At 34.9% G+C, this 17,060-nt stretch overlaps 1 protein-coding gene across 15 annotated transcripts in view; it reads left to right on the forward strand.

The window, feature by feature from the left end:
• Nucleotides 1-17,060, forward strand: part of LOC127944675 (NACHT, LRR and PYD domains-containing protein 12) — an 83,544-nt gene that overhangs the window by 22,633 nt on the left and 43,851 nt on the right. For 9 of the 15 annotated variants that reach the window (XM_052540902.1, XM_052540832.1, XM_052540840.1 and 6 more), the window contains 4 exons: nucleotides 44-1,984; nucleotides 7,441-7,611; nucleotides 14,045-14,212; nucleotides 14,408-14,581. In XM_052540902.1, coding sequence (XP_052396862.1) covers nucleotides 44-1,984; nucleotides 7,441-7,611; nucleotides 14,045-14,212; nucleotides 14,408-14,581 — 2,454 coding nt within the window. The remainder of the gene's footprint in view (nucleotides 1-43; nucleotides 1,985-7,440; nucleotides 7,612-14,044; nucleotides 14,213-14,407; nucleotides 14,582-17,060) is intronic. The other 6 variants (XM_052540936.1, XM_052540911.1, XM_052540919.1 and 3 more) reach the window with 3 other exon arrangements.

Genomic DNA, 17,060 nt, shown 5'->3' on the forward strand with positions numbered 1-17,060 from the left:
CTTTTCTGTTTGTTTTTGTCTGTTCATCTAAATGTCTTTTCAGTGTCTGGAGAGCTGACCAGATCAGAGATGTGTCCTGTCAGACCTTCACATCCTCCTTCAGTCAGAACCACTTCAGTCAGCATGACACAGAAGAAGATCTGCAGCTCGATTCTCACAAAACAGTGCATTATTATCTTCAAAGAGTCAAAGACCAGCACAAAACCAGTATGAAGAACAGGTATGAGAGCTTATTTGAGGGAGTCAAACTACAAGAGAATCAAACCCTCCTGAACAGGATTTACACACAGCTGTACATCATAGAGGGAGAGAGTGAAGGATTGAATGAAGAACATGAGGTGCTACAGATTGAGAAAAGTTACAGGTCAATCCAAGACACTCCAATCAACTGCAATGACATCTTTAATCCTTCACCTGAACCAGGATATGAGGAGAAGAGAAGAGAGAAGAACGACAAAATAAAGACTGTTCTTACTAAAGGCATCGCTGGAATTGGAAAAACCGTCTCTGTGCAGAAGTTCATTCTGGACTGGGCCGAGGGAAGAGCCAATCAGGATGTAGATTTCATGTTTGTGCTTCCATTTCGAGAGCTGAACTTGATTAAAGATCATCAGTTCAGTCTTCACAGACTTCTGCTTGACCTTCATTCTGAACTTCATGGTCTGGATTCAAAGATTTATGATGCATGTAAAGTTGTGTTCATCTTTGATGGTCTGGATGAAAGCAGGATTTCACTGATGTTTACAGACTGTCAGAAAGTTTCTGATGTGACTGAGGTTTCTTCAGTGAGTCTGTTAATGTCGAACCTCATGAGAGGAGATCTGCTTCCCTCTGCTCTCATCTGGATCACCACCAGACCAGCAGCAGCCAATCAGATCCCCTCCAACTACATCAGCCGTGTGACAGAGATTCAAGGATTCAATGACCCTCAGAAGGAGGAATATTTCAGGAAGAGAATCAGTGACGAGCATCAAGCCAGCAGAATCATCTCACACATCAGAAGAGCAAGAAGCCTCCACATCATGTGCCACATACCCGTCTTCTGCTGGATCTCAGCCACTGTGCTTCAAAACATCCTGAAACAAGATCTCAGTGCAGAAATCCCTCAAACTCTGACTGAAATGTACATCTACTTTCTGCTCATTCAAACAAATATAAGGAACCAGAAATATGAAGAGAGAGATTCAGGGAAACTCCTGCAGTCCAACAGAGAAGTGATTGTGAAACTGGCTGAACTGGCTTTCAATCAGCTGATGAAGGGCAATGTGATGTTTTATGAGGAGGACCTGAGAGAGAGCGGCATAGACGTCACTGACGCCTCAGTGTATTCTGGGATTTGCACTGAGATCTTTAGGGAGGAATCTGTGATTTATCAGAGGAAGGTTTACAGCTTTGTACATCTGAGCTTTCAGGAGTTTTTTGCAGCACTGTATGTGTTTTACTGTTATTTACACAAGAGCAGCGAGGTTCTGAAAATGTTCCTGACAGGAAAGTCCAGAACTCAGAGTGAAGACGTTTCTCTGGATGTGTTTCTGAAGGGAGCAATGAATAAAGCCTTGGAGAGTAAAACTGGACACCTGGATCTTTTCCTTCGGTTTCTTCATGGCATCTCACTGGAGTCCAATCAGAGACTCTTACAGGATGTGCTGATACACACAGAGAACAACCCAGAGAGCATCAAGAAAATAATCCAAAACCTCAAACGAGGTCAAAAAAACAATGTCAGTCCTGAAAGATGGATGAATCTGTCACACTGCTTAATTGAGATGAAGAATAATTCTGTTGTTGAAGAAATGCAGGCGTTTTTAAAGTCTGACACGAAAGAAAAAAAACTTACTCTTGCACAATGCTCAACTTTGGCAAACATGATCCTGATGTCAGAGGAGGTGCTGGATGAGTTAGACTTTAATAAGTACAACATCAAATCATCAAAAGAGGGCAGAAGAAGACTGGTACCTGCTGTAAGGAACTGCAGAAAAGCTGTGTAAGTGTGAAAATCAAATAATATTGCTATATGTACATAATATTTAAGAAGTTATTATGGAGGTTTGATGATAATTTTCAGTGTGTGTGTTCTTAAAGCTGCAGTCCGTAACTTTTATTTTTTGGTTAAAAATCATCCAAAACCAGTGTTTTGAGCAAGTACATAACCAGCCAGTGTTCAAATCTATCACCTTACTTTAGACCGATTCACAATGGTTCGTTTATAATAAAGTTTTCTAATTTGAGTGCTATGGGTACATTTTCAAGGGTAATGTGAGCATGGTGCTGCATTATTATGTCACCCCTGTTAACGAAGTTGTCCCCGTGAAGGTGGCAGATCGTGTATATCATTTATTCACAGCAGCTAGTATAATGAAATGTATAATTTTGATGGCAGATTGTAATCTGGAAAGGATTACAATGAAATTAAATGATATTCCAATTTTAAATGTGTTTCTGATTACAGATAGCCTGGGATTACACAAGATTTTTATTTTAAAGAAAATCATGACAATTAGAGATTAGACAGAAATTGAAATCTACACTCTAATACACTATACTCATAGCCACGCAATGCTGGTGTGGTTAACATTAATAATTTGAGAATAAAGTATTTCTGAAAGCTGTAATTCAAGCTACATTTGAATTAATATAGCCAAAATCCATCAAAATCCCACAAAAATCCGTTGCCATGACTTATTGCGAGAGGCAAAACATTATGTTTTAATCACATAACATTGGTTAATGGAAACGCTGTCATTTTGCAATTTTTATTTGTTGACATTTATAAAATATTGTCAAAGTTTTGTGCAAATCTGTAATGGAATATAAGGCTCCGTGCATAGAGGCCGGGCCAAGGCCATGGAGGCTGCTCCTACATGGCTCCCTAGTCTGCTTGCTCCGCCGTGGTTCACTAGTCTGCCAGGGGTGGGAAGAAGTTCGGGGAAGAAAGAGGCGTGAACTGGCAAACATTTAAACATAATTTAATAACAAAATAAACATAAAACTGAAAATAGCACGACAGCCCCTCATGGACGACTGCAAAACAACTTAAAGTCCAGGCCTGGTCCCCTGCCCCACTCATCACAGCCTCATTAATCTGATTTTACATACCTCAGTTTTTGAAGAAAAAAATATTTTATAGAAATTTTGTCAATATTAAATAAAATATACAAAAAAACCTGCAATGTTAATTGCACTGGCATGCTATAATGTTTAACCAAGAAATTTGTTTTGAAAAGGTTTAATATGGAAAAAATATTTTAAAAAATGTAAATAAATAAATCACACTTGAGGTGTTTTCGGGTAAAAAATGACCAGCCTACAACAAATAGCTTATAAATCTCTTGCTATGTTATATTATCAATAGGGGTGTGCACATGGATAATGGCTTCAAACGAATAACGGATAATGAATTACTCCGCCTGAATATTCGGCCAAGGCTGGAACACCCTGGTATTTGCTAGGTTACAGGTGAGCCAGGGGATCTGCACAATATTTAACACAAACCTCCTAAAGTCACGCAATATTGAGTTTGTGAAGTGACTGAATGTAAACAAAAATGCATATGAAACTGCATATCAAACAAAAACATTGCTTTGCATCTTTCAGAAATCAGTAGTTTCAGAGTTTGAGAAATCAGAGTTTGGCAAGACTAATATCAACAAAAATAATACATCACATATGTTCTACTATTGGTGTATATTTAAAAGGCAATGATTTAAACCTTATAGTCTATGATATGATACATGAATGAATGGAATAATTACTGCGCGGTCACCAATCAAACAGCCGCATGGCCAACTCTGGGCATCTCTCAAAAACCATACTAGCTCTCTGTCATGTGTAGGCTAATAATCAGCTTAGATAAAGATAAATTTTTTACTAGGCCTACATATTTGCTTGTTTATCTTTTGCTGGCCTGCGTGGCACATGCAGATTTGTTTAGTGAAGAAAAAAAAAACTGCTTAGAGTTATGCGTAAAGAAAAAGTGAGCCTTGAATTAATTCAGTCATGTTCAGATGATTACTAAACGTTTGTCATGAAAGCTCTCTACTTGTATGATCAAATTTGTTTTTAGAAATTTATTTTATACTTTAGAACACTGAATAGGGCAAATAGTCAAAAAACAAATATTTTTCCATACTCTGTTCTCTTTTTGTCCCCATACTTTTCCAGACCTGCAAATTGCTTAAGGGAAATTGCTACTTTTTTAAACTGCGCAGGAACAGTGAGCCAAAGGGAATCAATTTGATTTACACAAATCTCTAATATTACAGCACAGTAGCAAGTGTTTGTATAATGGGGCTGACTAGTCGTGAGACATGCAGATCCATGTGCAAGCTTTTATTAAACGGAGACGTTGTCATAACAGGCATGGGTCAAACAGGAGCAAACAGGTATAGTATGGGCAAGGCACAAGAATAATCCAAGGGGAAGCAAGGGTTAGCAATCAGCAAACAATATCCAGATGGCTTAGCAAGAGGGTTAATCTAGAGCAAAGGGTCAAAACAAGAGAAACAGGGTAAAGCAAGAAAAAGACTAAACTATGAAACATATAAACTGAAACAAGACTATGAAAACTAATTAAAACTGGACACAGAGACAAGACTATAAAAACAAGGAACTTAGACAAGATTAAGTAAACAAACACGGAATATCTTGGAATTGCAGCTATCGCTTGGAGAGGGATAATTGCTGAACAATACTCGGCAGTGTGTGACAACAAGTCAAATGCTTATAAAGCGTGTCTGATAGAATGTTCTGTGTGTGTGTGTGTGTAATTGGTCTCAGGTGTATGTGTGATTGTTATCAGGTGACTGTGATTGGTGCAATGGAGCATAGTAAATGTAGTCCAGGGTGCATTGTGTAGTGTGAAAGTCTGTGTTGTGGATGATGACCTCTGCTGGTGAATTAACAGATGTTCAGTGACCTGATCATGACAGTGTGAAGTAAATGAGTGTAAATTCTATAAATAGAATTACTGCAAATAAAATAGCTGTGTTTCACTTGCCTTTTTCCATGCATTTCCTGGGAATTACTTAAATCAATTTCAATATTTCTAAACTGCACAGGAACCATTACTGTTTTAATTAGAAGATTTTTAAATATCTTTAATTATTCTAGCTGCTGTAAATAAAGGTTATATACTATCTGCCACCTGCAGGATCCTCACATGTGATAGCCTAGTAGCGTAGACAACTTCAGAGGTGACTTAATTATGCAGCACCATTCTCAAATTTGCAGCGAAAACCTACCTGTAGCACTCAAATTAGAAAACATTTATAAACTAACCATTGAGAATCAGGCTAAAGTAAGGTGATATTTTTGAACACTGACTGGTTATGTACTTGCTCAAATATTGGTTTTGGATCATTTTTATTGGGTGGTTTTGATATTCTAGGTGTTATCAAATTGCCAGAGTTTTGAGAACGCAGTGGATGTGGAAGACTATAATGTAACAAGAGCTCATTTTTACAAGAGCTATAATGTAACAAGAGGTCAAATACTGAGGTGCTAAACCATTCAGGGCTTTATAAGTAATAAACAATATTTTAAAATCTATACAATGTTTGAAAGGGAGCTAGTGCAGTGTTGATAGAACTGAGCTAATAGATTCATATTTCCTGGTTCTAGTAAGAACTCTAGTTGCTGCATTTTGGATTAGCTGGAGTTTGTTTATTAAGTGTGCAGAACAACCACCCAATGAAGCATTACATTAATCTAACATTGAGGTCATTAACGCATGGATTAACAATTCTGCATTTGACATAAATTAGGACAGGTTTTGTATTTAATTTTGATACTGAATGATTGTAGGCCTTATAAATCTAAGCTTTAATGAAATAAATGAACACAAAATAAATAAATAAATAAATAAATAAAATTATCCACATCATGCTAAAGTTTTACAGAATATGAGACATTCACACTTCCCATTAAGGACTGATTATGGTTCTTTTGTATTGCAAATATGATACTTGACTCTGAACTGCTGCTAAACATTATTCTTTTGTCTATAATGATCTGACCATTGGTGCCCGTCTCACACCTAGATTCCCTACACTTCATCATTTCATTGCTGTTGTGTTTAGGGGATACACGCAAGCATCGTAAGTCATGTTTACATGAATCTACACCCCGGCTCCAGCAGTGCGGGGATGTCAGAATGTTCGTAAACAGTATAACGTCACTTAGCCTTTTTAAACTTCTTTTTGGCCCCAAATGAAGAACGAAAATGAACTTTGTTTGAAGTATACTGGGGCCTTAAACGGGATAAATTGTTGCAACTTTTTATATATTATGTGGTGTCATGATTTACTTTTGATAAAAACAAAGGTTTATTATTGTATGCTCGTTTGGCATTTCATTTATTGTATACCCTTTAAATTCACTTATTGAAAGAACAACAGCAGCAGGAGCAGTATGGTGAAACATTTATTTGAAACATGTATTTGGTACTTGCTACCTTTTATCTTTACTCTTTCCTTTCAATCTTTTCATGGCTTTTTAAAATGCTTTTTGCATCACTCCATGTCATCGACACCAAGCTTTGTTGCTATTTCTTTCTAAGAATTAATGATTTCTCTAAATTTTTAAAGCCTCTCCACGAGTGATCTTACAGGTGTGGATATATTTGTGCCAGCTCAGCTATTCTACACTCCAGTGTATTCATGATCCTAGTGACTGGGGATGTTGTTCTCTCTTGCCTGACCTCCGTTTAATGCCACGGACCAATAGAAACTCAAAGGAAAGTTCGCTTTGTTCAGCTGTTTCAAACTGCTGAAACAAACTAACTTCGCTTCTGCCAGATTTTGTTCAAAATGACGTTTGTTCGTACTTCAGTTTTATTTGAAGTATATCAAGGCCTTTACAGGTCAAAAATTACTATCCATTGAAAATGAATGGGGTAGACTGGAAATCTGAGAAATATTTAGTGTTCAGAAGCATGTTGATCATGTTCATGTTCACACATGCATTTGTGCCTGCAAATACACTGCTCAAAAAATTAAGGGAAAACTTAAATCACACATTGGATCTCAATGATTGAAATAATCAATTTAAAAATCTTTATTATTGATATTATCCTTTATCGGAAGAAAACATGTAAGAGACAAAGAGATTGGCTTTGTCCTGCTTGTGTCCCACAGCTCTCTTAAAGTGCAGGATATATGATATAAAATGTATCTTTTTTTGTGAAATAAAACCATCCAGTAGAACTGGTTGATGTAATAAGACTTTCCACAAATTCTGTTTCAATAAGAAGAAACTAAATATTTGAAACATCATACACATAATGCTCATAAAATATGACCTTTAACTAAGTCAAATCTTTGTTTCCTGATTTAAAGACCAGAGTGAATGGCCAACCAGCATGATCTTTATTGGTTATTTCTTTAATCAAGGAAGACACTAGCACACCAATATGCCTTTTAACAATAGTACTCCCTTTTTCAGATTGACAGACTGTAATCTCACTGATCAGCATTGTGGAATTGTGGCTTCAGCTCTACAATCATCCAACTCCCTGAGAGAGCTAGACCTGAGTAAAAATCATCTGCAAGATTCAGGAGTGAAGCTGCTCTGCGCTGGACTGAAGAGTCCAAATTGTCAACTCAACATACTGAGGTTTGGCTTTCACATTTATTCAATATGTTAATCCTTTAAGGTTGGCAAATTCGCCAGCCCGTACAGTGGCACTTTTTCATAATAACAGCAAAAAAACTTAAAATACTCTAATTTTTGCTTGTACATTTAGCAGTAAAATTATAATCAAAATTGTAAAGGGTATACTTTTATTTGTATACTCTCACAGTAACAAAATGTTGTGCCAGATTCAGGCGTTTTATTTCAGGAGTTAATTTGTTGCAATCAAGAGAGCATAGGCTGATTAATAACAACAGTATATTACGATTCCTCTCCCAAGGTCGATTTAATAACGTTTTGCGGATTTTCAGTCGAATGTTTGTTTTTGTCAACAGCAGCTAACATAAAACTAGCTAATCTGCAGCATCCATTCTCTCCGAGACACTACAACATGGCTATGGTTACCACGCTGCCAGTTTCGGGCGTACGATGTGTTCCGTACACAAATGGAACTATAATTTACAGGACTCACTCGTGCATTTAAATGCGGTTGTCACTCCTGAAACTTGCAGTGTATATGTGGCCATTTAGTCCTCACAAAGCAGGTGAAACTAGTTCACATACACAGGTTTGTTATACTATTTTAGTGAGACCTTTCATAGACTTCCGCTGTTTTATATGTCAGGTTTATAACCCTCACAGAATCCTGTGCAAATCTGTGTAAATTATATTTTTAACTAGTGAGGATACATAAAATGTCCCCACAAGTCAGTTTTCATGAAATTACACTATTAGATAGGACATTAGGCCCGAAAGTCGTGACATTTGCCAAGTATGGTAACCCATACTCGTAATTGGTGCTCTACATTTAAAAAAAAGTGAAAAGTGACATGACATACAGCCAAGTATGGTGACCCATACTCAGAATTAGTGCTCTGCATTTAACCTATCCAAAGTGCGCACTCACACTGCAGTGAACACACACCCGGAGCAGTGGGCAGGCATTTATGCTGCAGTGCCCAGGGAGTGTCTTGCTCAAAGGCAAAACAGTCGTGGTATTGCCGGCCCTAGACTCAAACCCACAACTTTTAGGAGTCAAGCTTATTAACCACTAGGCCACGACTTCCCCACAAACACACAACCGGAGCAGTTGGCAGCTATATACCCAGCACCTGGGGAGCAACTGGAGGTTCAGTGCCTTGCTCAAGGGCACTTTAGCCATGGGTATTGAAGGAAGAAGAGAGCTCTCTGAACCCTTAGGCCACAATTGCCCAATTCACACTAAGAACCTATTTGTTAACTATAACATTATTAGTATCCATACAGATCTGACAGACAACAAGGTTATGTTTATTCTAATCTCCTGCTGCAGATGCTGATTTAAATGTTTGAGCTCTTTAAATTCAGGTGGATTCTTATTGGTTATCAATGTTTTTTTTTTTTGCTTGAGCTAGAAAAAAATCACGCTGAAAGTTAATCTTTTGATATTGTTTGTCTGTGCCTTTATCGTTGCAATGTGGACTCTGCTATTATCTTAAATTTAGAATAGTTTTTAAAACTTATTGTTATTGATATTGATAGTTATTGGTATGACTGTTGTTGTTTTTGCCTGTACAACATATCACAGTTTCCCCCAAAAAATATTAAGCAGCACAGCTGTTTCCGAGTACGTGCCAAATATTTCTCTGTTCACACTCAACTTTATCTGACAGGGAATTCAACAATCTTATCAGATCTCCAGCTGCCATGTTTTGAACAATTAAAATGGAACAAACATAACGTTGCCTTGAAGCAATGATTGACATTGACATGATGGGCGTGGTCAGCTTGGAATGCATTTCAAAGCCGCACTAATATTGCTAAAAATGCAAAAATGCAAAAATGCAATCCTAAGTGTTCTGTTAGTCTAAATGCATTTAGAACAAATAGCATTTAAATGATTATTTTGCTGCCATTTCTGCTTGGACATTTTTCATTTTGCAATTTTTAAAGCGTTAAAATTTGTATGCATTGTACATATTAAGACTACTGTTGGATATGGCAAATGTAAAATTATGTAATTTAATTGTAATTTTCCTTTTGCACCAAAGTGTGCATAAATGGGTAATGGAAAAGGTACATTTAAGTACAGAAATACAATGCCATTTTGAATATTGCATTGCCATTTTGCATATTGCATTTTAAATTAAATTTTGCTACCTCTATGCTTCCTTAGAAATTTAGTTAAGTTAAAATTCATAATGTACCAGTAGGAGTGAAAATCTACTAACAGTTAGCAGAAAAACAGAAGCCGAGAATGCTGCTCTGGTCTCTTCACGTAGCCACAGGTAAATATCAAACTAAAAAGATTAAATACTCCAAGGCACTCATATAATACAGATAAAAGCCTTTAATTAAAGCTTGCTAATTAAAGGCTGTTTATCTTTATTATGTGAGTGTCTTGGAGTATTTCAACTTTTCAACAGTTAATAATAGTTTGTTTCAACAATGAGACTAATGAATCATCAAAATCATTCGGTCATCTGTGTTCTCAGCTTGCTTTTTCTTTTGTAATAATGGGCTTTGGTAAACACACCATTAACTAATGCTTAATTGTCAAGTCCTAAAGTGTCCAACTAAAGTGACCACCAACCACCATAATGGTGACTTCAAACAAATCTGTTATTTTCAATGAGGCATCTTTTATATACACTAAGTAGACAGCCTAAAGGCCCGTTTTACCGCCTTTGTGAAGTGCATTTGCAGCTTTTGACCGCTGAGTGGCGCTTTAACCACAAGTTATCAAACAAGCGCATCACAGCACATTTTCGCAAATAGACGTCAGTTTTGCCTCGCTAATGTGTTACATTTGATGGCTTCAGTCATGGAAAATGAAAGAAAAAGACTATTGTTAAAATATTTTATATATTTAATTTGATAAAGATCAAACATATTCACAGATGAAAGTTTGGTACTTATGAAGTTATGTGCATTTATTAGAACGATTTCAAGCAGAATAAATGTCAAGCCTGTGCCTGAGTCTGTGCTTATATTTTCTCTAAGCTACATGGTATTATTTTATTTTAGATATTAGATATATTTTAAAATATTAGACATATTTTAGATTTGATACATTTTAAGGTGTGCAGTATTATTTATATTATGAATTATGTGTTATATTATTCAAAAGAAATTGTGGTTTACTTTGCATCGGAGCATTAAAAGTGGTAGCCTATTTTAGGTGGGTAGGCTATATGGATTTATATGCAATGTCAATATTTTAATATATTATGCCTATATTTTAATTTATATTTTAAAATTCCTTTAATAAAACAACATGCATTTTTGCTATTCATTACCTGTCCTTTATTTTGACAGATAACCTGATAACCAGATAACAGAAAAAGACATTTGTCTGTAAACTGATTAAGAAATTGTTGCATGTTTAAACGTGAAGTGCTGTATAATTTCATTCACATTAATTATGCCTAATTAGCCTAAAACAAAGAAACAAATAAATTAAACCTGTACGATTAAGCTCAATCTTTGAAACTCTAAAGAATGGACGGATTAATAAACTGTCCTCACGATTAAACTTAAGTTCTCTCATTATAATCAACAAAATGCACACGATGTAAAAAAAGAGCTTCATTAACTGACAACATAAGTGATTTTAAAGGGAGCCTTCTTTACTTGCTTTTAGTGCTGGGCGATAGAATATGGCCTAAAAAAAAATCTGATTTATGATTTAAAAGAAAATCAATATTCAAATGACAAAGAAATTTTTCAAAACAAGTTTTAATATAGTTATAAACTTATAACTGAGACAAGATGATAAAAAACTGTAATGTTATTACCTTAATGCTGGAAAGACCTTTATTTTATTTTATTATTTTTTTATTATATATTATTTTTTATTATTATTTTTTTGTTAATACTAGCCCATCAGCTGTACAAATTTTGTTTGTGAGGAAAATGACAGTACATTTTTGTCTATGCAAAAGAATGTTGTGGTCAATTGTGTCAAATGCAGCACTAAGATCCAATAAAACTAATAGAGAGATACACCAACGATCAGATGATAAGAGCAGATCATTTGTAACTCTAAGGAGAGCAGTCTCAGTACTATGATACGGTCTAAATCCTCACATATACCATTTTTCTCTAAGAAGGAATATAATTGTGAGGATACCACCTTTTTTAGTATCTTGGACAGAAAGGGAGATTCGAGATTGGTCTATAATTAACTAGTTCTTTGGGATCAAGTTGTGGTCTTTTGATGAGAGGCTTAATAACAGCCAGTTTGAAGGTTTTGGGGACATATCCTAATGACAATGAGGAATTAATAATAGTCAGAAGAGGATCTATGACTTCTGGAAGCACCTCTTTTAGGAGCTTAGATGGTATAGGGTCTAACATACATGTTGTTGGTTTAGATGATTTAACAAGTTTATACAATGCTTCCTCTCCTATAGTAGAGAATGAGTGGAACTGTTCCTTAGGGGGTCTATAGTGCACTGTCTGATGTGATACTGTAGGTGACGGCTGAATGGTTGCAATTTTACCTCTAATAGTATCGATTTTAGAAGTAAAGTAGTTCATAAAGTCATTACTACTGTGGTGTTGGGAAATGTCAACACTTGTTGAGGCTTTATTTTTCATTAATTTAGCCTGTATTGCATAAATACCTGGGGTTATGTTGGTTTTCTTCTAAAAGAGAAGAAAAGTAATCGGATCTAGCAGTTTGTAATGCTTTTCTGAAGGATAGGTTACTTTCTCGCCAAGCAAAACTTTAAATTTAACAAATATATCAGAACAAAACAAGAATTAAAAATATATAATTCTAATGGATAAATATAATTGCAGTATACAATAATATAGGCTTAGCTATAAACAAACAAAAAAAAATGATAATTAAAAAAATCATAATTAACAATATGTGGAGTAAGTGGACCTCTGCTAATGCTGAATGTCTGGTGAATGACTGCTGTTTCCAGTGAATATGTGCACGAGACACCAGCACGATCAAACAGCTGAAAAAGAATATACTAAATTTTTGGTCACACATAAGGCATAATTCAAAAACCCAAAGTGTTAGTAGTTTGAAAAAAATAAAAAATAAAAACAGAGTTAATAATAATTATTGTTAAATGCTGGACCGTTCCCATTCCAATCTGCATATGGACCCTGATTTTTTTTTTAAACCAAGAATGAACCGAAATGAAAATGAAATGAAAACATTTAGCTTTTTATCTATCTATCTATATATATATATATATATATATATATATATATATATATATATATATATATATATATATATATATATACATACACATACATACATACATACATGGGCCTTATATTTATTTACTGTTTAATAACAATAGCATGCATATGATCCTTTGTGTAAAGGTCTTCTTTTAATTTTTGATGAGTAGACTGTAGCCTAAGACTATCTTACATTTTAAAATTAACTCACTGTAAATGTTTTAATATTTTTTTAAAGACGTTACAATGTTATATCATAATGTTATTGTTGTTTTACTTCTTCCTTTTATCTCATTTTACAATTACATTAATTTCGCAATCCGTCCCTTTGCGCCACCTGGCGGTAGTTTCGTGAATGATTTTAACAGGCGACTGAATTACAGTTACGATACACTCGGCGGTAAAGCCCAATTAGGCTGTCTACCCACTGTATGTGTGTATATATATATATATATGTATATATATATATATGTATATGTATATGTTTTTAGTATATTAAGGGCCAGATTTACCAACAGCTTGCATCAGCACAAACCCTCCTTTGGTGTTAATAATAATAATAATAATATTTATTAGTTTAATCGTTGTTGTTTGTTGTGTTGTCATATTGAATAGCGGGGGAAAACATTTTTCATTTTTTACTTGATATAGTTGATTACATGCTTACATATAGGTTAGAATATTAAAAATTAAATCTAATAAATAATATTTAAATACCTTAGTCCACTGGTTCTCAGTTCCAGTCCTCACATACTACCACTATGTACATTTTGTATGTATCTCTTATCACGTCAGACATAAATTCTATTCAACCATAAATGCTCTGCAAAGTGGACTTCACGGGATATTCCACCATGATCCCAGTTCTAAGAGAGTGTATATGTTCCATTCAAATGGCATTGAAGTGTGTGAGATGTAAATTTAAATTGTATTTACAGAGGTATATTATGTCACACTTCTCTAGTAAGTGTTGTCTGTATGTTAAGATGCTGCAGGAAGTGACTGCAAAATGCAAAATATGCAGAGTGGTGGTATGTGAGGAATGGAACTGAGGACAACTGCCTTAGTCAAAACATAAAATGTATTGATATGTTTGTTATACTTTTTGTAGAATTTTTTTATTGCCCTCTACACAGGACCTTTAACATCCCCACATCCCATGTCTGAAATCTAAAATATCTGTTAAAATGAAGCATGTTAACATTAACACTTACTATGCTTGTAGATTATCTGGCTGTTTGGTGAAAGAAAAAGGTTTGGCTGTTCTGGTATCAGCTCTGAGTTCAAACCATTCACACCTGAGAGAGCTGGATCTGAGCTACAATCACCCAGGAGATTCAGGAGTGAAGCTGCTAAATGAAGCTGATATACTCAAACAACTGGACAAACTCAAGTATGTTGAGCAGAATGTATTTTGAATATAATCATGTCTGATGTTTATTTTAAATGCTGCACTTTTCTCCTGTAAAGACCAGAGATTGAATGATCAACCAGCTTTACCTGGTATGGTCAGGCTGGTTAACTAAGGATGTGATGTGGATCTGATGTGACACTAGAACGTGACTTTATACTAGTTACATTTTTTCAGTTTGGCAGGCTGTAATCTCACTGATCAGCACTGTGAAGTTGTTGCTTCAGTTTTACAATCAGCAAACTCCCCTCTGAGAGAGCTGGACCTGAGTAACAATCTCCTGCAGGATTCAGGAATGAAGCTGCTGTGTGCTGGACTGGAGAGTCCAAACTGTCAACTCAACATACTGAGGTATTTAATGGTTTATTTAACTCACAGTACAGATCACAGTACAGATCATTCTGGCAAACGTACAGTCCGTGGAGGATTTTTTTTTAAAGTACAGTGGGCTGATATTACTCATCTAGATGCAGAAGGTACATGATGCAGACCGGTGTTTGTGTGTTGTATTTTTGATTGGGTGATGATCCAGTCTGCTTGATCAAATCACACTGATCATATTTTAACCCTCTGGAGTCGATTAATGCATATACGCGTTATGAGGCATTTTCTCTTGATAACCCCGAAAAAAGATCTTGTATTACACTTTCTGTTTTGATCATACAGATAAGAGCAATACATCAAACAAATCCATAAAGGGTCTACTTTTTCTGTATACAGACATAATAACAACAAAACTTTGTGCAATTATAAAATAAAGATAACAAACAAGGTGTGCTGTCTGCAGCCTTTGTCTGTGCTGATCTTCATTTACAAACGCATCATTAAAATGAACTGTAACTCAGTGAATACTCAACGGCATGAGAGATATATCTATAGAAAGCCTGACATGTCTACTTTTAAACTAAACAAGTGCTGCAGAAAACAAATATTCTGTGATAACGCTATTCAGATTCTAATGTTTCACTGAAACGCGTGGCTGGAATACATCCATACAAACAGAAGACAGCGCAGACTGTTCTTCAAGTTTTTTATTTTACTGTTTGCTTTGCGATGAGAGGAATGAGACATAATTCACCCCTAAAAAGATGTGATGTGGTGGCGGATTTGAGATTTGGATTTCATCAGAAAAAAAGAACGAAGCACTTTATTCAGCTGAGATTGTAAACATGAGTAAGTCTCTTTTTATTTATTTATATACTTATATGTACTAGTTTTCACATAACGTGTAAACATTTTACTAGTTAGACTTTTTCCAAAGACTTTTTCCAACTATAATTCCAGACGTTAAATATTATTAAGTTTCAATAACAATATACAATACTATACCATTCAACAGCTTGATTTAAATAATATAAATGTAACAAATAAATGTAACTGTAACAAATGTTACAAACAATGCTGTTCTTTCAATTTATCCCCCCTAAAAAACCTGAAAAAAATATTCCCAGCTCTTTTCAACATTAATAATAATAATGATAATAAAAACAATACATGTTTTTTGTAGAAAACAAGATTGTTAAAAGGATTTCTGAAGGATTGTTTGAGTAATGCAAAAATTCAGTTTGAAAGTCAGCTTTGATTGTTCCTAATAAACTGTTTAACTGCACTCCCAAGTGGATATAAAATTGTATTGTGGGATATTTAAATATATTCTTAATAAACTACAAACATAAAATTATGTACATTTATTTTGTCCTCCCATTCTTTCTGGTAACTTCTCCCTCTCGGTGACACAGCTGACTGAAAGGGTCATTAGGTATCTCATTATGTAAACCTTTGTCTTCTCAGGTGTAAATCACAATGATATTCATGATAGTTGACGCCTACTCGCATATTAATTTTACCAACAAAAAGTGTCTTTGAAAATTAAAATCAATATATTGTTTTCTGTAAGTGAATAAACAAGATGATTTTCACATAATTTAGAAATAAAAATTCTAGGCTACAAGCTCCTGTTCTCAAAAGTCCTGGGAACCAATGTTCTGTGTGTGTTTTATGGCCTTATTCAAGTGAATTAACATTTTTTTTTCACTAACCACGCATATGGTTATATGCTCACATATTATTATAGCCCATTACATTGAGATTCGACTTTAGACATTTAGATGTTTATAAGAAACAGAAAAAAACACAAATGTCAGGGCATGACAAAACTTCTCCAGACCCCCAAAATACCCTTAGAATCCAGAGGGTTAACTATGCTAACTGCTATGTTAACTGCTATGTGAGCAGCATGTATGTACATGAATCTGTTTTTGAGAAAAACATTTTTTATGCGTGGTTAGTGAAAAACTAAAAATGTTAAATCACTAGAATAAGACCATAAAAACACATACAGAACATTGGTTCCCGGACTTTTGAGAACTGGAGCTTGTAGCCTAGAATTTTTCTTTCTAAATTATGTAACGTCTTTTTTACTTGTTTATATTGATTTAAATTTTCTAAGACACTTTTTGTTGGTAAAAGTCATATGCGTAGTCGTAGGCGTCAACTATCATGAATATCATTGTGATTTACACCTGAGAAGACAAAGGCCTGCATAATGAGCTGCATAATGAGCCATTCTGTCAGGTGTATGGCTGAGAGGGAAGAGTTACAAGAACGAATATGAGGACAAAATAAATGTATATAATTTTATGTTTGTAGTTTATTTAGAATGTATTTAATTATCCCACAACATAATTCAATATCCACTTGCGAGTGCAGTTAAAGATGACTTTCAAACTGATTTTTTTGCATCAATACTCCAGTCACAAAATCATTCAGAAATCCTTTTAACAATCTGATTTTCTACAAAAAAAAAAAAAAATATTGTCATTATTATTAT

Source organism: Carassius gibelio, chromosome A3 (genome assembly GCF_023724105.1).
Source record: "Carassius gibelio isolate Cgi1373 ecotype wild population from Czech Republic chromosome A3, carGib1.2-hapl.c, whole genome shotgun sequence".
NCBI classification, from domain to species: Eukaryota; Metazoa; Chordata; class Actinopteri; order Cypriniformes; family Cyprinidae; genus Carassius; species Carassius gibelio.